We start from the raw sequence: 26,564 nt of genomic DNA, 5'->3' as shown, positions 1-26,564 counted from the left end.
CTGTTCTGGCACACTCCTGAGCTGGCTTTCGGCTTTGGTTAATAGGTCAAATCTGACTCAGAGAGCTGACAGACAAATAGTCATGTCTGGTGGGGCAGTGGAAAACACCAATGGAGTACTCGGATGGCTACTGAGGGAGCTCAGCATATGTTTTAAATGGAAGAGGTCTGTCCTGTGCCAACAATCCACTGATATACTAGAATCGTGGTATCTTTGGGTACCTCAACTTGCCCTTTCTAAGGTGAAATCCCCGGGATTTACAAACCTGAGTGGGAAAGCACTTGCAAATAAAGGGATAACTTAAAATGTGTATTGTTACAATATGTGTCTCACTTAACAGTGAGAGGAGAGTCCAAAACTGGCATTCATATTTCATGCCGGTAAAAGCTCTTATTTAATCCCCAGTCATGGGATTCTCAGTCATTGTAAAGTTCTGAGAGAACAAGTCATGTGCATGCATCAAGGAAAATTCCCCATCTCTCGGGATGTCACATGCTGGTAAAAGGATGAAACACAGGAAACAAGTCTTTGGAAATGAATTAATAAAAAGAAAGCTGAACTGTGCTTGGATATACAAATACGGTGTCTCACAAAGAGACTGAGATGTTTCTTTTAGTCACGACTGTGTAAATAGGAATAGAGAGGGAAAAAGGCCATCTCCAAGTCGCTCAGTCTTCTACTATGAAGGGAGATGTGCAGATGAGCATTTGAAGATGATCGTGTCTGATAGTGAACGAGAGAGGATAGAAGAGAATCCCTCTCTGTCCATTCTTCTCAGTCGAGTGTACCTTTGTGTACTCATAATCCCCATCTGGTGTCTGCAGCTAATTAAAGGTAGGTGAACACACAGAAAGTTAAGCCTATGATTGTGAAAGCAAACAGAAACTTAAGAACTTGAAGACCAGAGCAGATCAGCAGCTCTTTCTTGAAGAACCAGTTGACTTTAGTGAAACCTGCTGCATGCTCAGTACAAGATTTCAGGTGCCTCAGAACAGGTTATAGAAACCTAACCCCTTTTAAAAACAAAATAAACCTATTGGGAACCGTTTCTCACTCTTCTGAAGTACAGAGTATCAAAAGTTGGGGTTGAAATACAGTAATCTTTCCACTGTTTGCATTTCAGACGGCTGCGTCAGAAGGCTGTGCAACTTTTGGACCACCTTTCCCATTAATAGGGGACAGACAAAATATTTATTCATGTTAATCTGGTTAAATAAATGAAAAAGTCTAGGTTGGGATGTTTCCATAACGTTGGACTAAAATTCAGATATTTCAGTATTGTTGATCTTCTTGTTATTCTTCTAGGGCTCTGACCTGTAGTGAAAGAGGAGAGAAAATTAACATGAAAGGAAAGGGAAAAAAACCCAAACCCCAACTCTACCTTTGTACAGTGGCTGAAGCAAACCCAGTAATTATGTCCAGATTCTTTGCAAGTGTTGGGTGAGCGCTGGGATTGCTAGGGGCTGGCTTCAGTAGAACTCTTGCTGTTGGAAGGGAACAACATGAGAAAGGGTTCTCACGTGGGCTTCAACTAGATTGTTTGCTTTTATTTATTTCACAAATCGAGTGGCTTAAAAATTATGACCAGGAGTTCATGATGGGCAGTCTACTTAGGAATACTGAAGGCTTTCATGGGCAGCTTCCTATGCAGTATTTAAGTGTATTAAGAAAATCTTCGTGAAATGTTTTAAATATAAATGAGAAATAACTAAGAAAATACAAATGAGATATGACTAAGTTTCATCAGGTGATGCTTCATCAGTGATTTTCTGCTTTTTGGTCTCTACTAGGAAGTGTAGCAAATTTGTGATTAAGTCAGGGGATTATTTTTTTTGTGATTAAGTCAGGGGATTTTTTTCTTGTGATTTGTGATTGCAGGGAAGCTTTCTAGGTTTCAGTAAGAGAATCATTGGCTCTGGTGATAACCACCTGGAAAGGTGATACAAACTTAAAAAAGTTGTGACAGTGCCTCTGCAAAGACTTAACTGTTTCTATTCTGGATAGTTGAACACGACTACTTAACCAAATACAGGAGTTAACCTAGGAGCGTCAGCGTTTCATGTTTTGTGAGACTAAACCAACCAGTCCAGAGTTCATTGGTGTGTTTGTGATGGATATGGTTTTGAGTCCAGGAGATTTTGTGGGGAGGAATGTTTGAAGAGGCATTTGGTACAGTTGCTTGGGTAGCATGGTGTAGCCATAGCCAGCTTCAGTAAGTGTTAGCAATTCACAAAAAGACTTTGTCAGAACAAAAGGCAGATCTGGCTATGGGGACAGCAACTATGATTAGCTGGATTAGCCACGTGGGAGGAGAATACCATGTAGTTAATTTCTCTCCCTTTGGAGCTTTTAATGGGAGATGGCACTGATCAGAATTTCTCTTGGGACTGTCGGAACAAGAGGGTGTCTCACTGAAATTTGAACTGACTGGGTGATTGCTTCTCTTCCACTTCAACATGAAGCGAGAGAAGTTTGTCTGAATTGCCCTCACTGGTGAGCTTCGCTTCCTAAGCTGGAAGGCATTAAATTTGCTGTTCTTCTAGACTATAATTGCACGTTACTCTCGGGGTAAAATTCCCCACTAGAAAAGGTAAGAAGATATTTAAACAGGGAAACCCCCGCTATGTTTGATGTACTCTGGGCAGTCCTAGAGCAGATGCAGCAGTCAGAGGTGCATGTGTCTCTAAGAAGTTTCTTTTGAGAACTGACTGACGTGGTCACTTTTCATTTTCTCCAGAGGAGAGGAAATGAGATACAGATGGGATTTCTTTATTGACTTGTAAGATAACATGGCAGACTTACAGATGTTAAAGTTGAAAGAAAAAGATGATGTCAGTGTTACTTATATGAGGCAAACGGGGACTCGAGCTGAGGAGAGAAGAAACATCCATAGGGTTCCTGTTTATAAACTGTCACCATCGATTGTGTTGTTGAGTGCCTGAGCTGATATGGGTGAGATGAAACACCAGCCTAATGTTCAGTATGTTGCCTGGTGGCTTGGGGAGAAGTTCCCGATAAGGCTTTCTTGTTGGCAGGGAAGACTTACCCATTCTCCATATAGTCTGATTCTCTAAGGCTACAGAAGTGTGCTGTATGGAACGATGTGTGCAGAGGGCTGTGTGTGCTTGAACTTGTTATGTTAAGGTTGCCCTGTCTGTCTGTAAGACTCCTGCCCCTTATTAGACTTGCCGTCAGTGTCAAAGGGTCAGCAGCAAGACACGGTTTTAAAAAGTGAAGAGTGTTAAAGAGAGGCTGATTTATTAGGGCTTAACTGCAATAAATCCAGCCTCCTGCTGCCAGGAGGCTCAATGATGTGTTTAATGTGGAGACAGTTAAGTGAAGGATTTGGGACAGGACCGGGGAGGCTCTGCTGTGCGCAGTTGTAATCTGTACATCTCTCGCAGTGAGTCCTTTGGTTAATGCCATCCGCAGCTTCCCTTTTCTTGTCTTAATTAGTCATGTCTGTGTGGTGTGTGCATGACAGCTTTGCTGTCAGTTGCATGAGGTTTGTTGATGATGTGGATCAGAAGCCAAGAGGAGGTAAAACAAACATATTTTAATTTACGGCTGGTATCACTGCATCCAGTACTTACATTAACTGGAAAGCTTTCGGGGTAGTGTAATCCGGAACCGCGGCTTGGAGCTTGTAGGAACTGCCCGGACTGTTGCTGCCATCCCACCCTGGGGGTATCCTTGTGGGCGGCACTCATAAGCGTCATTGGTTAACACAGGTGGAATATAATGTTAAGGATTGAACCATTCCTGCACATTTATGTAACTAAAATAATATGTGTGGAGGCTGGAATAAATTCTCGAAATAAATCTGTGAAGTAACTTGCATCTGGACTACTGCCCTCAGCTCAAAGATTAAAGACCAGGTAAAATATTGGGGAAGGGCACGTATTTAGGAGGCTGGCCTGCAACTGCGTGCCTGAGGACTGCGTGAGTGGAAACAGAGCAGGGTCTGCTTCTGCTGCTGTGCCACCAGTCCTGTCTCACTCAGCTCCGCAGTAATGGTCATGAAAGACTTGTTTGGGTCACTATGAAGTAAATTTGGGGAGTTCCAATGACACTTCCAGAGCATCTTAGGCCTTGATGGAGTTGCTGTTAGGTAGCACTCTGGTGAGTCTCAGAGGACCTTGAAGTTCTCCTTTCTTTGGTAAAGGCGGCCATTACCAAGAGTGAAGTTTCTGGTGTGTTTGGATGCATCTTGCCTTGCTACTTCTTTTGTAGGTTTCCAGAAGACCTCTTCTCCCAGGCTTTTAAGTGCAAATTTGGTTAAAAGTCAAACAGAACTTCACACTTTCTTCTGAACTTGCCCTTAAAAATGAGCCTGTAATTTTATCTAAAAAATAATTATAGTTTCTGGAGCAAAAAGGAAAGAGAAATAGTAGTTTTTGACTTTGCTGTTTTCTTTTACTCCACCTCTATCCTCAGTTAAAAGCCCACTGAACTGGGCTGATTTCTGATAGCATTCATGCACTTCTGTTCTTGCGCCTCCGCTGACACAGGGATTGTCTCATTTGTCTGTATAGTATCCAAGCTGATACATGGTTTTGTTGCCCGTGAGGCTGTACCACCAGATAGGTTCAAAAAACGTTATAGAGGATTTCCATTAGGGGTGGTGGGAAAAGAGTTACTATTATTTTCATTTATTTTTTTAAAAGCCACATCTTTCTGAGCTTACCATTCTTCCTTTCCCCACTTTTCAAAAACCTGTTACTCTGATGTAAATTGCTTTTAGTGTCATAATCTTAAATTGTTTGTTTGTTGTGCTTTTGAAAACACCCATTTATGCATTTCTGAAAAGGAGAGAAAAGCTTGCTACTTCAGCAGCCTGCACCAGCAATGATGCTTAAGGCTCTGGACAAGTGGACGGTCCCCAGGGTTGATGCTAGAAGGTGTGTGTGGGAAGTAAGGCAACAAAGGATATTTGCTCTCACAGGCAGGAGAAGAGTCTCAGTTTCTGTTAATATTTCAATATCATGGGAAATTTCTTCAAGGCCACCAGTATCTTTCCCTCCAATTACCATGGCAAAAATCTCTATCTCCAGTTCAACCTGCAAGCCTGCTGCCACCTAGGAGAGACAGAGGATTACTCGGAGGTAAGGTGCGTGTTTCGTACATAGTCCCCTCCAGCAGTCTGTGGAGCTGCTTCTTGATCTGAGTTGTCTGATGAAATTAAAGACTTAGTGCCCAGCACACATGATTGTGCTTGCCAGTTACCCCCTATCTGTTTCAGTAGAAAGGTCTGTATAAAACAATGTTTCTTTACGTTGCAGTTTGAAAGAAAACTGCCATGTGTTTGCATTTTTTCTCCTTAAATTTCCTTTTAGGTTCCAGAGGGAAAAGGGGAACTGGGACAGCTGGGAGAGAATCAAATGATGCCCCAAGCCTGTCGGTGGTTAAGAGGTGTTTGGACAATGCCCTTAATACCATGCTTTAACTTTTAGTCAGCCTTCAAGTTGTCAGGCAGTTGGACTAGATGATCATTATAGGTCCCTTCCAACTTGAATACAATATTTTATTTTATTCTATTCTAAAAAGAATATAGAGGTAGGGAGAAAAAGGAGATAGAAAAGGGATGGATGTGTGGAGAGGAAAAGAGAATGGAATTATTCCTGCCATCTGCCTGGACTTCTGTAAGGCCTTTGACACGGTCCCCCACAACATCTTTCTCTCTAAATTGGAGAGATACGGATTTGATGGGTGGACTGTTCAGTGGATGAGGAATTGGTAGTGGTCAATGGCTCAGTGTCCAGATGTTGATGGGTGACAAGTGGTGTCCCTTCAGGGGTCTTTACTGGGACCGGTACTGTTCAATATCTTCATCAATGATATAGACAGTGGGATGAAGTGCACCCTCAGCAAGTCTGGTGATGATGCCAAGCTGAGTAGTATGGTGGACACACCTGAGGGACACGATGGCACCCAGCAGGACCTGGACAAGCTCAAGAAGTGGGCCAATGTAAACCTCCTGAGGTTCGATAAAGCCAAGTGCAGCGTCCTGCACCTGTGTTGGAGCAACCCCCAGTATCAATATGGCCAGGAATGAAGGGATTGACAGCATCCCTGCAGAGAAGGACTTGGGGGTTCTGGTGGACGAAAAGCTGGACATGAGCCAGCAACGTGTGCCAACGGTATCCTGGGCTGCATCAAAAGCAGCATGGCCAGCAGGTCAAGGCAGATGGTTCTGCCCCTCTACTCTGCTCTGGTGAGACCCCACCTGGAGTGCTGCATCCAGCTCTGGAGCCCTCAGTACAGGAAAGACACGGACCTGTTGGAGCGGGTCCAGACGAGGGCCACAAAAATATCAGAGGGCTGGAGCACCTCTCCTATGAAGACAGGCTGAGGGAGTTGGGGTTGTTCAGGCTGGAGAAGAGAAGGCTCTGGGGAGACCTTATTGTAGCATTTCAGTACTTAAAGGGGGCTTATAAGAAAGATGGGGACAAACTTTTTAGCAGGGTCTGTTGCGATAGGACATGGGGTAATGGTTTTAAACTAGAAGAAGGTAGATTTAGACTAGATATAAGGAAGACTTTTTTTGTCAGAGTGGTGAAACACTGGAACAGGTTGCCCAGAGAGGTGGCAGATGCCCCATCCCTGGAAACATTCAAGGTCAGGTTGGACGGGGCTCTGAGCAACCTGATCTAGTTGAATATGTCCCTGCTCATTGCAGGGACTAGATGACCTTTAAGGGTCCCTTCCAACCCAAACTATTCTGTGATTCTATGATTCTATGATTTTAAGCACTGAGTTGTAGCTAGGGCTTTGGATAAGGAGGTTTAACTTGCATTCTGGCACTGCCTCCTTGCACAAGTCATTCCTTCTTGATTCCATGCCTGGAAAAGCATTGGCAAGGATGTTCCCTGATATTATCTGGATGCTGCAGGGATAATGACCAGCACAATATTTATTCAGATACAACATACCGGTGAAGAGAGAGACTGAACAAAAGAAGAACGCATGAAAGCTTCCTACTTAATGGGAAAATTTCATATGCCGTGGTGCTTTGCTAGATAAAAGACTTAAAGTGGAGAACAGTTGCAAGCAGGGAAGAAACGGTTGAGGCAAGAGTTTACTAGGTTCAGCTCTTGAAGGTTATCAGGACAGAAGATAAAGTCTAGGCCTAAGATAGGACAGATATAACAAATACCCTAAACATAAGAAAACTCAGAGGTAGTGTTAGAGTATCCTGTTTGCTTCAAAAAAGCTCCCTTTAACCTCAGTGCTTGATCTACTGCTTTCCACTAAATTTAACATGTTTCTCCCTCTGCATTCTGGTGCAGGCTCTGAGACTTGGAGCACACAGGCAGCTTGCTTGAAGGCAGCAGAGGGACAGCGGAAGGCAGCATCACTTCCAGTGACTTTAAACAAATCATGTACCCTGCCATCTCTATTCTCAGACAGCTGTTATGAGAGGACACCCTAGATGACCTAGCAGCCAGCTGAGTCTAGCAAAAACCCAAAAGATCTTATGTGTAACCTACAGGTCCTGGTGTGTACGTCACTCTCAGTCCTGTGTGCGGTGGTGGTTGCTTCACCCGAAACCTGTCGGAAAGAGAAGAGAATCAGTTTGCCAGAAACTGTTTCAGGCAGGCAGAAGGCACTGCTGGGAAGCAGGCCATCTGCTCTTCCTCTGCTCGTGCAAACAGCAACAGACCTTGTCAGCTCATCCTTCCCATCACAATATACAACTTGGGCTACAATGATATTCCTGGTCTTCTTGCCAAGACTCAGGTTTCCAACAAAAAAAAACCCCAAAGGAACAGATTAATGGCCCAAAGTAAGTCTCCAAAGAGCTTGTTACACTGCTTGGTCCTTACAATAGAATGTGAAATATCAGCATTCTAAGCCTGCATACACAAAGGAAGCTGAAGTACAAATTAACATCTTCTTGTCAAACACCTGTGTGTTGTATACACAGAAGTCCTTAATGATCTTTATTTAACGTCCTTTGGTATGATTCTGTTGCAGAGGGCATGATACCGTTATAAATTTTGTGTGAATCTTCTTTAATTTCACAGTACCCGCTAAGGCAGTAGTTTCACTTCTTCATTTCTCACTGATTGTTTCACCTCTGTGCAGGCCTTCCGTGCACACGACTTCCACTGTTAGGATCTCTAAAGATCATTAGAGCAGATATGACCTCTACTTTTGCATGGCTCTAGACTTTATCCTGTAGATTTTTGTTTCCACCTGAAGAACATTTACCAGCATGCATTTGCACCAGAAGCTGTTAAAGGGAAGGCAGTAGAAGAGGCATTCCTAGGATATGGCTCCATCTTATGGAAAGCTCTGTCAGATTTATAAACTGGCTGTCAGAATTCCTGCACTTTCTCTGGAGTGCTGGCTATTATGAGAAACACAGGATGTCCCAACAAGTTCAGGCTACGGTATGGACAGTTTGGAAGTCACATAGTTAACTACCGACCCTGTAACTGAAAAGTTTTGGCTTCAGCACGAGGCAGATGTAGCTCTGAATTGCCCACCATTGGCCATACTCCTGCCCTCAGCATGTTCTGCTGTCATTCAGCAGCTAGTTAGTCACTTAGCTCTCTTCTCAAAGCATCAAGTAAAAGGCTTAAAAGATAAGCTGGATTTCCTTGACTGCTTATATATAGTACCCTGTCACTTAAAAAAAAAAAAAAAAAAAAAGAAAAAGTAACGTGCACAACTTGAGCTCTAGGATGTTAGTATGTGATGTGCTGATTTATCATGGCATGCACCATGATGCTTTAATGTGCATTAAAGGAAAAAATAGCTCTAACTAGGCTCATTTAAAAAAAAAAGAACATCTCTGACATCCATCCTGATGGAAGAAGGTGTACAGTAATCTCTCAGCTGGTCTTGAACAGATTTCTAAAGTGGCTAGTTGGCTGAGTACTCACAAGAGATCATGATGATCCCAGCAGGATAAGTCTCCTGTGAGCTCCTCTTTTGATGACAATTAGCTACCCAAGGAGAAGGAACAACAAATGTCAGACATAAATGTTTATGTTTATTTCATTCCAGCACTGCAGTACCATAGTAAAGGGGTGCTGTGACTGATGAGATAGTGTCACTGTGACACCTCCCTCAATTCTCTTTTTCAAGAGCACATCAAACTGTAGGTCACCTACATCCAGAAAAGGGAAGTTTGGCAGGTGATTGCTCACGTGAAGAGTGCTCCAAAGAAAACGGCATCCGGAAGCTGCAGCACATCAGGGTCATGAGACTTGCACGCTCAAGCTCAAGAACGTTTATTCACCTCATTAACTGTTTTCCTTATCCAGTGCTAATGTTGCAGGAAAGCCCAAGGACTATTTATCACCAGTGCTAAGAGGAAGCAGCTTTTGAATGACCTAGACCAACATGCCAGTAGGACATTTATTTCCACACTTTCAGTTAGTCTCCCTCTCCTTTTCTGCTAGATCTGGGGGTCTAGCAGAAAAAAGGCCCAGGAGTGGTCCAAGCCTGGCTTACTCTAAGTTTCTGAAAGGACAGTATATAACTGTCCATTAGGACAAATGGATGAAGTTGGCCTAAATAGCAGCTTTCAGTTAACTGCTAAATAAACTAAGAACCTCTCCAGCTGCAGCAGGTAATTGAGGATAGGTGGGAGCAAGAGGAAAACTTTGGTGGGAATAGCTATCTTAGAACAAAGGCATTTAAAAAGCTTGGTTTTGGCTTTGGGGCTTTTGAGCCATCTGAAATTAAAGCTTCCCACTAAGTACTGCAATTCTTGAAACCATGGGGTGGGATTGTAGCCATTCAAATGAAGCTATTTTGAAGTGACAAACCATAGATAGAGCTCAGAAGCTGTAAGGATTTAGAGACCGTTATTGCAGGCTCTCCTTTAAGCTAAAAAGCAAAGTACATATAGCACAGCTGAGGCAAGTGCTGTTGAGCAAACGGAGTGGGAGAAATATGCTTTGCCCTCTTTTCTGTCACATGTATGGCCCCTGGGAGCACAGGGGTCATAATCATGCCTGTCTGAATACTGCTAAAGTAAAACCACAGGAACTGTGCTGGTGCAGGAGTGACCGAATGAACATATGTGCAGACACTCAAGAGGGGAATTCTAGTACAGAAGGGCAATCACATGCATTTTCTTACTGTATTTATATATTCTTTAAATGGCAGCTGGGTAAATACAATAATTTCCTGTGATTTGTCATGCAGGGCGAGAGACAAGCTGCAGGACCGCTAACCTAGAAATGGACTTCACTTATGCTCACCTCACTGGAACACGGTGCGGTGCTATTTTGTCCCATACACTGACAGGGGTGACACTCAGGGAAATGTGTGCACAAATAAATGCTTTACTTCATCCTTGTCCTCTGCTTGTTCCCAGTGTCATCGCTGGAGCTGTTTCTCAATGTGGCTAAAGACACGTGTCTGCCTGAATATGCCTGTGCCCATTTAGATTGTCTGACTTGCAGCATCCAGCAACATTTCCCAAAACCAAATGTAATATTGCTTACCATGAAAGACTTTGGTCCCTGAACCTGCGAACTTCACCAAGAACCAGTAAATCATCTGCGATGGGCCAGGACTATGCATACAGCACCTGCTGTTCCTTACTGCTTTCCGTCTTCATAATAACACTAATATGCAAATAATGCTGAAGTATTTCTAATATTATCGCCTCTCCTCTATCCGGTCAGTCATTATCAAATGATTACAAATATAAAAATACCATTTGTTATCTCATGTTAATCAGATCAAAAGGTTGACAATTAACAAGTAGTGCATATTTGGACAGTTAAAAACCAAGGTACTAAAAATTCAAAGTAACCTTGAGAAGTTCACACCAACATTCTTCAGGATCACAGTGGTTACATAGGTACAGCCTTCCTTTAGCACTCCAAACGTCACTCTGGGTGGAATGAGATGGAAGCCACTAAGATGCTGTCTTGTTGTTGCAAGAGAAGATGTGTTGACCTTTCCTGCGACAGGATCCTCTATCTTTGCAAACAGAATTAAAATATTAGACAATAGAGAAAGTTGGTGGCCATCAAGTTAGGTTCAGAGTTACCTAACCTGCATTTGACCTCTGTCCACTCATCCTGAAGAATTACAAAAAGACATCCTAATTAAAATAAAAACTGAAGAAGCACTTTGAGTATTGTCTGCAAATTTATACTGCTTCGAGTTTTCAGTCTAAGCCATTAAGATGTCTCAGGAGGAACGGGGGAAGCTCTGCTGTTTTGGAAATCAGAGCTGTCATGTGGGTGCCTGGTGCAGAACTGTGCTTTTGGCGTACGAGTTTGTCTTAATAGTTGAAAGGAAAGGTACTTTCAGAATTGCCAGTGAACTTACACATAAATTGCAACCACTATGTTTCAGTAAACAGATTCAAAATACCTTCCAGTATTGCTCCAGAGTGAAGATTTTATGCAAAAGAGATGACTGAGAGGATATTATTATTAACAAAAAAAGACGTTATTTTACCTTTTTATTTGGTATGGAATTTGGTTTTCTCCCCTGAAGGGATGATGGTAATTTCACTTTCTCTTTTCTTGGCTGTCCTGCAGCATTCACCAGTAGGCTCTGAACTTTATGTTGAAAGGGTGTCTCTTGTGATCTTGCAGCCTTGTTTAGGTCTGGAAAGGAAAGATTTCCAAAAGCACAAAAACCTAAGCATCATATTCAGCCTAATCCTGAAGTTCTTGTTCAGATAAGATTTTTATTTTCTATGAAAGCATTTAATTAACACAAGGACAGAAGAACTGGTCTCACTTTTTAGTTAAGAAATCCTTAAGAAATCCCCTAATAGTAGCAAGAATTAAAATGTAACTAATAAGTTAATTTGTACAGTATTTATTAGAAAAAATTAGTCGGAAGCATCTCAGTGGCATCTCGCAATGAAGATAGAAACAGTTGTGAACATGATTAAAAACAGAAGAGGAGGTACAAACCCCCAAGCACTAAAATCAAAATTGAGAACATTACTATTCCCAAGGCATGCCTGCACAGCACAATGATCAGTTGTGCAGAAACACCCAGGCTGGTCAAGTCAAATCTGTACGTCCATACAACAACAAATTCCAATCCGGGCCCCAAAGCAGTACAGCTCTGCCAGCACAACCAACTAGGAAGCGCTGTCTCTGGGCAGGATTTACTGTCTTGAATGCAACAGTTCATTCATACGGATGACCTGTATGATTCTGACTCTGGGGTTAAGGTGATCTTAGCTATCTTTTCATCCTTGAACTGTGCTCTACTGCCGAATGGAGATAGGCTGAGCATAGGGATGGCCAGAGCAACTTAGATCCAAATACAACCTCTTTTGCTTGACAGCCTAAGACTCATGTAGTTAATTGTAAAGTCTGATAACCTCTGAAGTGAAAACACAAGACAATTATGGTGGCTGTCTTCTCACCAGAGGTCAACCTCTAGATCAGTATTTTGTATGGAAGAGAATTGTTTTTCTCAGTTTGGACTGCAGGCATCACCTAGATGGAATGATAAATCTGGTCAGTCATTGTGAGGAGGCAGAAATGTTATTTGAGAGTGGTGCTATTTGAGAGATTCCTCTCTTATTTCCAGACAACAGAACTGCGGGTGCTGTAGAGAGGGGCTTCCCATCTACACAGCAAATGGCCTAGAGCTCATAAAAAACAGCTAAGCATAGACATTAGGGAAAAAACCACTAGCATTGCTTGTTTTGCTTAAAAGTAAGCAACGTTTATGCTTTGACATTAGAAGTTAGTGTAGTTTTGGCATCTCTCTCTCCACACACACCCTCCCTCCACCACCCTCAAGCTGCTGTTCCTTTCATTACATACCCTGTGGCTCTGGAAGTACAGATTAGTACATCTACCCCAAGGTGTATGGCTTATGCATAAATAACAGAGGAAATTTAGGAAGTTTGAAGGCAACGGCTCTTTCAGAGCATTGAAGTTGAAGTTGAAGGCAATGGTGTCTTTCAGAGGTACTAAGAAAGGGTACCAGTATGCGTGGAAGGGAACGGAAGGGGAGAAAGGAAGCTAACTATGGGATGCAAGGATAGATTTTGCAAGTACGCACTGCCAAAGCTCAGCTGGTGTGGCATTATGTGAGAGCCAAAGGTTGGGGCTAATTAAAGCAGACTGATGGCTCTTCAGTGGTGATCATCCAAGGCTGATGACCACCACAAGCAGATGCATAAGCAGAGCGAATAGCAGTAGACGTAGCAAGGAAAGCAAAACTGAACAGGGATGTTTAAATGGCAAAGACCATTTAACCACAGCAAACTCCGTTCAAGAGTCTTCTGTTACAGGCCTTAATGAACAGCAAAAATTGTCTTGTGCAACTTTTTTTAGTAGAGGAATTACTTCTTGGCTTTGTCTGCAATTCTACCATCCCCATTATCCCCATGTTGTTATAGCAGCCTCCTAGGATGGAGGAGAAAATCTCTTCCGTTAGTTTTATACCTCCTTCCTTTTCTGACAGCCTTGCATTTAGATGTATTCAGAATGCTGAACAGAGATAGGCATATTTAAATTTCTGTTGTAAATATTTTGTCAAAAGTTAAGACAATAGATATTAACCTGCTCCAAACTACATTCTGGAAGGCAGCTTTACCTGTTGTGCTGCTGGAACTTTCATTTTGTTTAGAATGAGCCTGCAGCGGAAGGCCAGGTGAAAGTGAGGAATCCCTCATGGTATTGAGACATTCAGATGCTAAAGGGAAAATAATGGAATACTGTGACAAGTGTTTTTCATTATCATCATAATTTTCATAAACACATGAAAAAAAAATCAGAAAGTCTTTGGCGCTTTAATTTAAACAACCTTTGAAAGCTCTATCTACATAACCATGAAAGGCTAGGTAAATTCTGCATGTGACATTATGCACCACTGGGCAGCAGGGATCAAAAAGGTGTATCTTGCGATTGGTCATTTCTTGTTCTCTGGCTAACTGCGCCATAAAGGGCTAACGGACAATCCAGTACAGGTCTTCCGGTGACTGCAATATGGTGATTGCAAAATGAGGAAATATGGGAATTAGTGGGGGTCTGATAAAGCCCCATGGAGTACTGCTTTCCTGATAATGATTTGTTGCTGTGTATGACTTCTAATTTCACTGAGTGATTTCAGTAACTTCTCAGGGCTGCTTTTCAAACAACTGAAGTGTTCCTCTCAATGCTGTAAAGCTCAGACCTAAGATGACGGTTCAATCTTTCACTGCTTCCCATCATCCAGTCACTGCTTTCTTGCTATATCCTCCAAACTATCCTTAGCCTGCATGTTTCCTATTCCATATCGCTTCTGCCCCAGTCCCCAAGCTGCCCCTCTTGCCACTGAGTTTCAGAATTCAATCTCACATTGTTTTTTTCCTACAGTCATACTAGTCTTTTTCTAAACTTGGCCTCCTCGGTTCTTGCTCATCCCCCCAGCTATTGTCTGTTCCATTAAGTTTTTCTTGAGCATTTTTCATCCATCCACCCCTCATTCATAGCACAATTCTTCAGCTTTGCATCCAAAGCCTATGGTGCTTCCACATTCAATGATGTCTGCCAAGGCTCTTTAACACACTAAATATAGAAGTCTCATAGACCACATTTATATTAGTGGATTAAACAGGAACATTCCCAGGTACTGGAATATGTTAATCTACACTGTTAACTTGTTAGAACACTGGTATGATACCGACTGTGCCACTTAGCAGTCACGCCAGAAACACTCTTGGGTACACAAGCTTTGGCCAGGGAAAAGGCCATCTTCTTCTGGGACACTGAATTTGCACAGCCTACTCCATGCTGGTGGATCTCAATATCAGGGAGTGCTGCTGGGTATGTTTCATGTATCAGAATAGAGATAGCCATTGTGGTGCAAGTAGTTCATGTGTCAAAACGACTGGGAATACATGGGCTCAGATAATGTAATCTTAAATTTAATTGCAATGTGAAATGAGACAACTGGATAAAACAATGAAGAAGACACTAAAATGTTGCCAGACAGTAGATTACCTTTACTGGGTTTTTTGTTCTTCTCTAGAGGGAAATTACCACTTTGGGTTTTTTGAACTGGAGGAAGTTCCATAGACAGTGCTTCCACATCAGGAAACTAGAGAAAAGAAAGAAAGGGGGCTTAGGAATCCCAACTAAACACTTAGAAAAAAACCCTGCAGACACCCTTCATTCCCCCCTGCCACAAAAAAAAAAAAAAAAAAAGAAAAGGAGGAGCGGGGAAGGGAGTTGCAAAGGAGTCAAATAAGCAGAACCAAGACCAGGGTGGATGGGGCTTTGAGCAGCCTGGGCTAGTGGGAGGTGTCCCTGCCCATGGCAGCGGGGCTGGAACTAGATGATCTTTAAGGTCCCTTCCAACCTAAACCATTCTGTGATCCTATGGTAAGTATAAAAAAAGATATGCATAAGTATACCTCAGATTCCAAAGTACATTTTTGAGTATACTTTATGCACTTACAGCATTTATCTGGTGAGATTACATAAGGAACGTTCCCATGGCCACCCTTTAACCCAGGAGGGTTAGTCTTACTAATGTGCTTTCTAGTTAGCAGAGAGAGGTTTTTGAGGCGTAAGTGAAAAGACTTGAGGTTCAGCTTCTGCTCTAAATCAGACTCTCTCCAAAGTTTATGTAAGGAATCTACAGAGTTTTTACTCAATAAACATATACTGTCTCCAAGATACGTTTCCTTTGACAAGGGCATATAATTTCCAGTATTGATTCTGTCACAACTGCCCTCTGTAATGGTTTCTTGAGATACATTGAGGCTGAGATGTAAACCCACAAGTGTCTTTGTAGGATTATGGCAAAAACTACCTGACCTAACACAAACTCATCCAGTTTTCAGCTACGTTACCTTTTTCAGGAAAAACTCCTTGCCGAATTCTGATTCAAAATATGGAGGAATTATTTTGTTTTTTATTGCCATTAAGAACTTCTTTTCTTCATCAAGTTCTTTCCTAAGTAAGTTTTAACATTGTTGGTAAGGAAAAGAAAGAAAAAAAGCATTATAACTGAGTTCACCCTCTTTTTCAGTGTTATATTTAAAACATTGAGGAATGGAATTGGTAAAGGCACAGATAAAGGCTGAGTGTTGTCAGCAGGTCCAGAGAGGCAGGGGTAATGAACCTTCCCCTCTACTCAGCACTGGTGAAACCACATCTGGAGTACCGTGTCTGGTTCTCGGCTCCCTGATACATGAAAGACAGGGGCTTACAGAAGTAAGTCCAAAGAAGGGCCACAAAGATTATTAAGAGCTTAGAGCATCTTTCACATGAGGATAGGCTGAGAAAGCTGGGACTGTTTTGCCTTGAGAAGCTTTGAAGCTTCTCAAGCTTCAGAGACACATGTCTGGGTTTCTATTTGAAAAATCAGCTAGGATTTGTAGAATACCTGAATCTTAACCTAAAGCATCAGCATTTCAAAATAGTAACATAAATTATTTTCCATGCTGGTGGCAGAGTCAGAAAAAAGAACACAAGATTTCAAACTTCAGCCTTGTTTTAAACAGTGCAAGTTACCAGCAATACTGCTAGGTTTTGAAAAAATGAGAGAGTGTTAAACCATCCATTCAGCATTTCTCTTGCAGAAAACACCCCATTATTTGCTAGCAAACCATTGGACCATTACCCAAGACCTGGTGAAATCACTATCAATCTTTCCAAAACCAGGCTTAAGTTGGCTCTTAAAATCATTAACTTTCTGTCCTACTAATACCATTACCTGTGCTCTTCTAGTCTGCTCTGCCACTTGGACACTGGTGCTACTCCTTCTGGGCTGAATGATCAGGGAAGAAAAAAGTAGTTAAAATGAGAACACTAGCATAATGTTTTATAAGCACAAAAATATTTACAAGATCACCCTGGAAAGAAAATTCTCTTTATGAGAGTATGTTATATTAACATCTCAGGTGACTCCTGACTTGGATTTGTATGGTTTGCAGCAAAGTTGTTCATTCATATCTGCATTTTTATTATATTATTCAATCACAGAAACCCTCAAAATAATTTTCCAACAATTTTTAAAGAATCTTTGAGATAAGGAATGAGAGGCACAGAGGGGAAAAATAATCATAGGAAAAGCCAGTAAAACACTGCTATATGTATCTAGAGATCTGGGTCCTGGTCCTTAATAACGGTCAGTAAAGTACGCTGCCATGCCTGTGTGCTTGGTTCCATCCTTCGTGTTATTTAACAATTTCCATCAGTTCTCACTGGTCTGTCCTACCTGAACCTCTGCTCTTGGTCCTCTCTTTGGGTAGTGATTGTCTTCTCTGTGTGATGAGAAGCCACTGCCTGTTCGTACAACTCAGTTACACGAGCTGTAAGATAAAGAGTATTATTGAATGTGCATGTTCTGCTAAGCACTGCTAAATGTAATGAATAATAAACATAGAAGGAGGTATTTTTAATGCATCTTTCTGTCACTTGATGAAAAGCTACAGATTCTTTATTAGTGTGAGAGAAGAGGAAGAGAGAACTTCATTCCAAAACCAAGTTCAGAACATGAACAGATAGGAAATTAATTCAATTTAAGGTAGAAAGAACCAGAAGCAGATAACATTTATACCCCTACCCTGTATTTCCTGAAATATATTTGTGTGCTTTCAAGATACAAATCAAATACCTGTGAATAGGAAAAGTTGCTGATATTCAGCCACTTTCGGACTGGGGAGCAACATTCCATGGCTCTGTCTCCAGCTGAAGAAAATAATATGGGCTTTCAGGGACCTTTATTACTTTTAGCTTACTTGGGTTGTGCTTAATTGTGGCTGTGAAGGAGTCACAATCAACATTCTCATGGAAGGAACTACTAGTTCAATATGTATAATGGAGAAAAGCCAATCTTTCCATATTTAAGATTGTCACCAGCTTTGGGGCTTTACTAAAGACTTGCACTGTCCTGACGTCTTCTATAAAACGTGTTGTTTCCTTCATGCCTCGCACCTAAACTGTGAGTCCAAAGAAATATCCTTGGTTGAAAAGAAATTTCTGTGGCAAAACTTAGGAGATTTGAGTATTTGAGAGTTACGATATTGACAATACAATATTTGACAGACAGATATTCAATTTTTATTACCTCTATCACTGAGATCTTCAAATGAGTTGTCCCAGTTAGGGAAGGACTGCAATGAAGAAGAAATAACTGTGACCATGTGAGAAAGAGACCTCACAACAACAGCATCCTGCTCAAAGGATTCCTATCCTAAACAAGCGTTACCTTGTTACCTCAGAATGCGACTACAAGAATGGAGGTACTTCAGTGTGTCAGAAAACACAAGGTGGTGAAAAAGGAAATGAAGTACAATTTCCCTGGTCTAAACAGGTATTTGTTTCCTTCTTGATGACCTACTTCACAGATGGCTTTGTATTTTATACAGTTGCTGTTTATTAAAACAACTAATCCGGTTCATATTCAAACTCGAATCCTTCTGCAAAGGATTTGAACTAGATCTAAAACTCACAGTCACAACAAGAAGTCAAACAGTAAATGCATTGAGGAATTTGTAGGCTTCGTTACTGAGAAGCCCTCTTGTGGTTTGTTTACAGTAAAGTGTTTGAGGCGTAAGACACTATAAACTAAGCTCTTTCCTTTATTCTCATGCTGTCCCTGAAGCAGTTAAATGGAAACCAGAGCTCCTGTGACCAGGCAGTCTAGGCTGTAATAAAGCTGGGGAACAACGGAGACTTGAGACGAGCGTGACACTGATTTCTGAGTCACAGCCGGTCCACAGTGAGACTCTACTGCTCAGAAAAGAGTTGTCCAACGTGAATCGTGTTAGCTGGGACAATCAACAATAATTAGTTACTAGATAACTTCATTGGAACAGAGCAGCATGTGAGATTCAGTACCTGGATCTCATCACAGCAATTAAGTGTGTGCCTAAGGGATAGAGGCAGATGGAGTTACTGATAGCTCACTTCTCTGTGTTCCTCTTTCCAGAAGAGTTGTGAGCTCCTTCCTGTTTTCTTGCTAGATACCTCTTTTCTCTACTCTCATTAAGACTTGTATGTCACTTGAAAGTACCGAGCAAAAGATATATATACAAAAGAATTAATATAAAAAAATAGGCTTTAGTTTCAGCAAATGAAAATGCTAACTTGGGTAAAAAGTTCAGAGACAAATTCTAGAATCACATGGGGTTTTTTTAAGCTTGTACGGGGTGGAGGGGAAGAAGTAAAGTTATAGATCTATCCAGAAAGCTAGGAAAACTAAATTAACAGCATTTAAAAATGGAAAGATCTCAATCCTAATGTTTTTGCATGTTGAGACAAGGTTTAAAAGGTAGACTCTAAGGCTAAGAAGATGCTTCTTTACTAGAATACACTCACTTTTGAAAGTTTGATAGAACATCTGGAAGTGAAAATTTACACTAACATGGATAGATCTTATTTTTCAAATGCCAGATTTTTTAATTCAGTATGTTTGAATTCATTATATATGTGTTATTTGATTAAATGGAAATAAAAGTATTTCCTAAATGAGGCTAAAAAAGAAAACAGTGTTTAATAACTACTAAAGATCTAGTGCATGAATTCACATCATGCAAGGTACCAGATTTAAAGGAAGCTGTGGGAAACAAATTATTTAAAGAACTGAAATAATGCAAACTGATCACTCTTTACATAAGATGTAAGCAGTGTTTCTCTCATTCATCCTAATTCATTCAACCCACTTCTGCTGCTTGAACTTTTCCAATTTTTTTTACCATTCATCTCCCACTGACCTCACTGTTTCCTGACTACTACCCCAAGTCCCTCTTCCTCTTCCCCTGTTTACCCACCTTGCCCATTACCTATTCCCCTCCCTTTTCATTTCATGCTCTAATTAACTGTTTAAATTAGCAGAGTACATTTTTCCAGGAATAACAATATCCCTCCAGATTGTTTTTGGATTATCCCAAAAGCAGGGTTTAAACTCTCACTGTGGATGTGGCTGTGGTTGAAATACAAGTGTCCCGGCTGCAATGACAACGGACTGGAAACATTCTCGTCCTAATGTTGGTGGATAGATGCATTTCAGTAATTTTGGCCTGTGCGTTTGGGAATATATCAATCTGTAGAGCGAAACTCTTGAACTGTTTTGAGCACTGCTTCCCCAAAATGGCAGTAGCACCACTCAGCTGAAGGCTGAGTGTGGCTCTGCTTTACCATTAAACTACAGCAGAGCTGGCACTGTGCTATCCTAACATTTGCTATTTTATTCACAGACAATGATGTGTTTTAAGGCTGACACTTTTAATGCAATGCAATGGCTTTGTTGGAAGAAGTAGTTAAAAACTGTATCTTTCTCACCATAACCAGTTCAGGACGACTTGCAGCATTCTCCTGTTCCTCTTCTGTTCTTAGTTCTTTTACATTCATCTCTTCCAGCTCATTTTCCTGCTTTAAAATGTTGTCTATATATTCCTGGTAGAACAATGAAAAAGAACAAGATGCAGACGTTTTCTTTGCAGAGGTAGACTTAAGGGTCACATGTATAGAGAAAAGAGTCTGTAGAAGTAATGGACTCAATATCATAAAGGCTCCTTCTGTGAATTTGTGTGAATGGGTTATATAGATATCTAAAGGTTCTGCATGGAGAAATAGTTTTTAAGAAACCCAACAGGTCAAAGAGAGGAGTACATGCTGAGAAGGTAGCAGGTGAAAGCTTAGCAAGGACTAATCAACTCTGAAGACTAGCAATACTGCTGAGTCTGCAAGAATTAATAGTCTAAGGACATCGACAGTCTGCTGAATCTCTACCATGCCACTAGCACACATGAGCACCCACGATGAACAGTGTGACTTGGACCACATCCAACAGCTACCTAGATGTGCCGGTGCATCAGCGTGACTGCCTGCTTCCCAGTAGGCAGGTAGGTTTGGCCTCCCAACTGTTGCACCAGACAAGCAAGTACGAGTGAGTGTGCAAGTGTTTGAGTAAACTACATGACAGAATAAACGAATATGTTGAGTAAATAGCTGCTATTAATAATAATCAATTATATTATTAAGGTCAGCTTAATGAAGAAAAGGTGTTCTGACATGCATTGTTCGTGATCTGTATCTCCCTCCTATTTGATCTCCTATTGGGGAAAAGGAAATTTACAACACCATAACTGAAAAATTAGGTTCAGAAAAAAATCTGAAGCTCTGTTTTTAGACAGATGTTTAGTTTGCCAGAATCACACTAAGTGCTACAGAAAAGAACACTTCTCTATTCCCACACTTCTTTATTCTTTAGAAGATCAGCTGGATGTAAAAAAAGGGTCCTTAACAGAAGGTTGTCCTAACACACCACTGTGGTAGAAAGCTACATGCAGTACCGACCTTTATGAATAGACAGGGTTTGCAGAAGCAATCTCTTTGCAATACCAGTTCTTTTTCATTCCTTTATACCTCTTAAATCTTAAAGGAGATGGAGAAAGGAAGAATACCTTTTTGTTTAGATCTTGATTTAGTTCTGACAAAGTGAATATTTGGCTAAAGATTTAAGATACTTCTTTTCTGGAAAGATCCATTAATTAAATACTGATATATGAACAATGAGGACACTTACATTGCAAATTAATGCAATTATTACAAATGTTTTCTCAGCGCCAGTAATTGCAATTCTTCCTTCCTAATGTAACAAACAGCATTCTTTCTCTAAAAGCCAACAACAGATCTGGTCAACGGAGATACTTACACCTTGGGATTTTGGTGTAGAACTTTTATTTATGGCATTACCTTGAGAGACTGGTATGCAAATTAAAGAATCATTTATAGACTGTAAAAGGGTAAAATTTAATTCTGATAGACTGGCATGTCCCAAACATGCCAGGGCTGAACAGCTGTCAGTGTTTTCTATTGCAAGCATGCATTCTTTGAAATGTAATGATGTGAAGAAGAAAATAATCTAACTGGCTACAATATGCTACTACCTTCACAAATTTCACATGCTGTTAACTTTCAAATTCAGTCTGCAATACCCAGACTTGAACCTGGAAATGTTCTGTACTGATTTATGAACACAAATACATAACCAAAACAGAGTGTGTCTCAGTGACCTGGTCACCAAGTTAACTGCAGAATTATAGTGGGTTAGAAATTCATGTATAACTTTATAGATTTAAGTTTTTAAGCCTTTGTGAAGGAAAACAAACTCTCAACAAAGAAAAAGCAGAGTAATAGATAACCAATATTGACAGAAAGGAAACTATTTGTTAGTGTACTATCATCTGTGATGTTTACTGAACGTATTTGCCCAGAAAAGTAAGTTTCACAAGAGATGAGTGAAAACGGTTAAGCTGTTTCAGAAACACACTCTTCTTAGAGCACCTGTCTACATATGAAATGCTGATTGTTCTTCAAAACTAGCATAATTTTTGTCTCCGGCAAATATGGCAAATTCATGTCACGCAACTTGTCCATTCTCTATTGCTCACTGGAAGAATGAATAAATGTGACTGTACTACCTTAAGGGAAAGCTGCAGCTTTTCTCTTAGTTCATCACTGAGTGGCTCATACTGGAACAGCTGACGAACTTGCAGTTTTTTGGGACATTTTCGCACGGGTACTGGCAAGCGCGTCTGCTCTTTGGATCCAATGCAGAGACCCCTCCAACTATGTGTTCTGACTGAGGGATCTGTGATCTTCCTCTGAACATGGATGAGAAAAAGAAAAAAGAGCAAGAGGCTACTTATATTACTGACTAAACGCAGATATCAGCAATGTGTGTCTCACATGAAAAGCACATGCTCTCCTTGTAGAGCCACAGATCAAGGCAATAAAGCCGGTATACTCTTTGGGCACAATTTATCTATTCTAAAACTTATTCTAAAACTCCCCTTAAAATTGGTATATCACCTTACTGAGAGTAGAAGAAGCCCAAGGTGACTACATTTTCGCTGACACAGCCTGCCCCTTGCTTTGCCTGCTTAATATACTGGACTATACTGGACTTAACAATGCCATATTGTTTAGAGCTCCATTTCCCACCCTACTGTGACAAACATCTATTGCTTAAGCAGCAAAGGACAATTTTGAAACAATTATACCTCGACAGGAGAAAACGTGTCCCAGGTACTTGACTGAAGATTTGGAGGAACAATACTCTCTGGTTCTTTCTTCATTACCCAAGGCGAGGCTTCCGCCAAAGGGCGGAGGACAGTAATACTTAAAACACCTGGTTCAAAGACACATTTTGCTAAGAATCAGTTCAACTCCAAAAATGACAGACAAGTGTCTCAAACCTCCAGAAAAATATACTTACCTAAGTATAAAAAAAATCTTACTGTCAAGTGGTAAAACTCCATGTGAAAATACAATACTTGTGGCTACAGATAATATCGTATCACTGAACTGATTATAGAATAGTTGGATGAGTTTGGATCACTGAAGTAATTATACAATAGTGGACAAATTCAGATTACTCATGTTACATGTTTAACTGACTGTCTATGCTACTTGCTTTGAGTCTTGGGTAACAGCTCGGTTGTATAGTGTATGGAGCATCCCAAACAAAGAAGAGCAGACCATTGACCCATATTTACCGAATACTAATCTCAGAAGTACATCATATTCAGAATCTGCATGATTCTGTATTTTTTACTTCACAATCTGATCACTGGATGGTTTCCATTAGAGATGATTCTTTATCTCTTTTTATTGTTCTGATTAATTCTAATGTTCTTAAAAATGTTTTTTCCAACCCAACCTGAAAATCTACTTAATCTACTATTATCTACCCGATAGGTGGCCTTCAAAACGGATACGATCACTGAGGCAGTTTGTCACAATGATACAAAATTGTAGAGCCTTGGTGTCAAGGCTAATTGAGCCAGTATTGAGCAAGGTAGAGTATGAAGTCTGGAAAAGCAGACGTGCTACTATTATGAATGACTGCTGGTTGTGAGCAGGTTTTCTTGAGTGGGATTTTCACTGGCTATGTATCTTCTCCATCTTCCTGATCTTTCCACCTTCCCTATCTTTCCATCTCCCTCAGTGCCCTTTCTCTTTTCCTTTTCCCATAGCAAAATCATTTCATTCAGTTCGTACAACAGGGAGCCGGTCATTACTGTGAACAGAAGCAGCATTTAAAAATGTGCAAAACCTGATAAACATACTAGGTAGGAAAGTTGTTTCCCATGCTTATGATATAAATCTTTGAGAAGAATGTCTTAGCACTTTATGACTTGAAGCAAACTATTGTTATTATCCCCCCCATATCCAGGCGAACCTGACAGAAAAAGATGTTCCTGTCTTTTTAAAGATATATTTATTTTCTTAGGATCCACTTGTTACACCACAGTGTATTTTATAGAAACACAGTATCTCCGACTAATGTTCCAATGATAACCAATCATTTCAGGATGTTACTTTTTTTATTGTTGCTATGAGGTGGTTGGTGCCATGTACTACTGGCATCCCCTATATTGGTCATATTTTTCCAGCTTCTTAATACCATCTCTTTATCCTTTCCAACAGCCAGACTAAGGGTCAATATCAGAGTATCATAGTCTTCATTGATAAATAGAGCTATATGATTAATGAAGACTGCGATACATGCAATGTTTTTTGACAGTAAATACACAGAGAATCTATGCATTTGGTAATTGCTTTTGTTTGCATGTCTGAGAGCTGATAAAGATATGCCAGTTGTTTGTTCACTCATCCCTTCACAGTGTCATTCAGTTAATTCTCTGTTCCCAAAGCTTTCCACAAGCTTCTTCTTCCCCATGCTTCACTGCCAGAAGTGTGGGCGCCTCTCTACATGGAGAAAAATATTTTCAAATTTCCTGTCCAAATAAGAGTTTTGAAACTCCTGACCCCACCTCTGTAATTATTTCTGTTATTAGTTTGTTGGAAAAGAAATAAAATTTTCCTACCTGGACGCTCTTGTACAGGATCCTGCAAGACAGCAGCAGTGGGATCACGACGGACTTCAGCAAGATACTCGTGTACATCCCTGCTCCGCAGGAGCTCGGTTCCAGAACCATCCGCGTAGATGATGAAGAACCTATGCAGCCAGCCGCACACATTGGATTGTATTGGCCATAGGAGGCATGGTGTTGGCAGTGGGGGTCTGCAGGGCGGTCTCCATGAGGAGAGGCCAGGGGCTGCCCTGTGCTGGACACAGACAGTCCCAGCCAGCTCCAAGAGACCCCCTGCAGGGCACAGCTGAGCCCCTCAGCCAAGGTGGTGGCACCTCAGGGAAAGTGCGTGTAAGAAAGGGCAAAATGCCATACAGGCAGTGGAGGGAGGGAAAAAGTATAAGCAACAGCCCTGCAGATGCTAAGGTCAGAGAAGGAGGAGGGGGAGGAGGCGTTCCTGGTGCAGGAGCTGAGATTCCCTTGCAGCCTGTGGAGGAGACTACAGTGGATGTTTCCTGAAGGAACTGCAGCTCATGGAGAGCCCATGCTGGAGCAGGTTTAACCAAAAGGACTGCAGCCAACAGAAAAGACCCACAGTAGAGCAGGGGAAAAGTGTGAGGAGGAAGGAGCAGCAGAGAGGCGCTGTTACAGACTGATCACAACCTCCCATCCTCGCAACCACCCCTGCATTGCTGGGATGAGGAGGAAGTAGAGGGGTCAGGAATGAGGCAGTGGTGTTGAGTCTGAGAAAAAGAGAGCACGGGGGAAGGTGTTTTAGTTTTCATCTTTGTTTCTCACCATCCAACTCTGTTTTAATCGGCAATAAATTAAATTGATTTCCCCCAAGTTAAGTCTGTTTTGGCTGGGACGGCAATTGGAAAGTGATCTCCTCCTCTTCATCTTGACCCACGACCTTTTGCATCTTATATTTCCCCTTGTTCTGATGGGGAGGGAAAGTGAGAGAGTGGCTGGGAGGGCATTTGGCAGCTAGTCTAGGTCAACCCACCATAACGTGCAAAACCAGAGTACTGAACAAAGGAAGCTCAAATCTACAAATCCTGTACCCAAATACAGCATAGCGAAGAAAGAAAGTGTAAACCTATGAATCCTGTGCAGTTTACCTGGGGACATGCTCATCATAAGTGATAGGTTTGTTAACTTTGGGGAGTGCTGATGCTGAACTTCTGTCTTCCTTGTCATCAGAGCCAATGCTAGGAACACACACAGATGTGCTGCCATCAGCCATAACCTATAGTAGAAATTACATAAAATGATTTGAATTACATGATACATTTAAAACAGTAACTTGCTGCTGAACTGTAATATGACCTAGCCCAGTGAAACAGACAGATGATGTTTCCTGAACTCAAACTAAGTACTAATCTAGCTCAAAAATACCTCTTTGGTGTGAAAGGATCACAGCACAAACAGCATGACTTTAAAGACTGAATCATTCCTTTTCCAACAAATTTCCCTTATGTGTGTTTCTACAGACATTCTGAAAAGCCAATATCCTCTCTCATTTTTAATCCTCATTTGCAGAGATGATTTTTTGCTATAAGACAAGTCATGCTAATTAAGGTAACTTCAGAGGTGAGAAACTGTAGACCATGTGTTCTATTTCAGTCTGTCCAGAAAGGGGAAATACCAAAAAAAGAGACCCATCACATCCACAAGAACATTTCAAAGATCTGATTCAGGAGCTGTTCCTTCTGGCTAGCTGGGCTACTTTAAGAATAAGTACTACAAGGCTTGTTTGAGAGATATTTATAAGAAAAAATTACTTAAAATG

At 41.1% G+C, this 26,564-nt stretch overlaps 1 protein-coding gene across 1 annotated transcript in view; it reads right to left on the bottom strand.

Moving 5' to 3' along the window:
- Positions 1-927: 927 nt before the first annotated feature.
- SPAG17 (sperm associated antigen 17) overlaps positions 928-26,564 on the bottom strand; it is a 108,869-nt gene continuing 83,232 nt past the window's right edge. Inside the window, exons 32-48 of the mRNA XM_074593394.1 lie at positions 25,894-26,021; positions 24,788-24,918; positions 22,958-23,085; positions 22,376-22,558; positions 20,232-20,345; positions 18,016-18,061; positions 17,164-17,257; positions 16,660-16,713; positions 15,794-15,896; positions 14,940-15,036; positions 13,552-13,650; positions 11,437-11,588; positions 10,781-10,950; positions 7,491-7,551; positions 4,934-5,078; positions 3,594-3,731; positions 928-1,314 (exon numbers count right to left, since the gene is read on the bottom strand). Of these exons, the coding sequence (XP_074449495.1) occupies positions 3,595-3,731; positions 4,934-5,078; positions 7,491-7,551; positions 10,781-10,950; positions 11,437-11,588; positions 13,552-13,650; positions 14,940-15,036; positions 15,794-15,896; positions 16,660-16,713; positions 17,164-17,257; positions 18,016-18,061; positions 20,232-20,345; positions 22,376-22,558; positions 22,958-23,085; positions 24,788-24,918; positions 25,894-26,021 (1,842 nt within the window). The 3' untranslated portion in view covers positions 928-1,314; position 3,594. The remainder of the gene's footprint in view (positions 1,315-3,593; positions 3,732-4,933; positions 5,079-7,490; positions 7,552-10,780; positions 10,951-11,436; positions 11,589-13,551; positions 13,651-14,939; positions 15,037-15,793; positions 15,897-16,659; positions 16,714-17,163; positions 17,258-18,015; positions 18,062-20,231; positions 20,346-22,375; positions 22,559-22,957; positions 23,086-24,787; positions 24,919-25,893; positions 26,022-26,564) is intronic.

This window comes from Larus michahellis, chromosome 1 (assembly GCF_964199755.1).
Source record: "Larus michahellis chromosome 1, bLarMic1.1, whole genome shotgun sequence".
Classification (NCBI taxonomy): domain Eukaryota; kingdom Metazoa; phylum Chordata; class Aves; order Charadriiformes; family Laridae; genus Larus; species Larus michahellis.
This window is presented reverse-complemented; position numbering and strand designations above follow the sequence as displayed.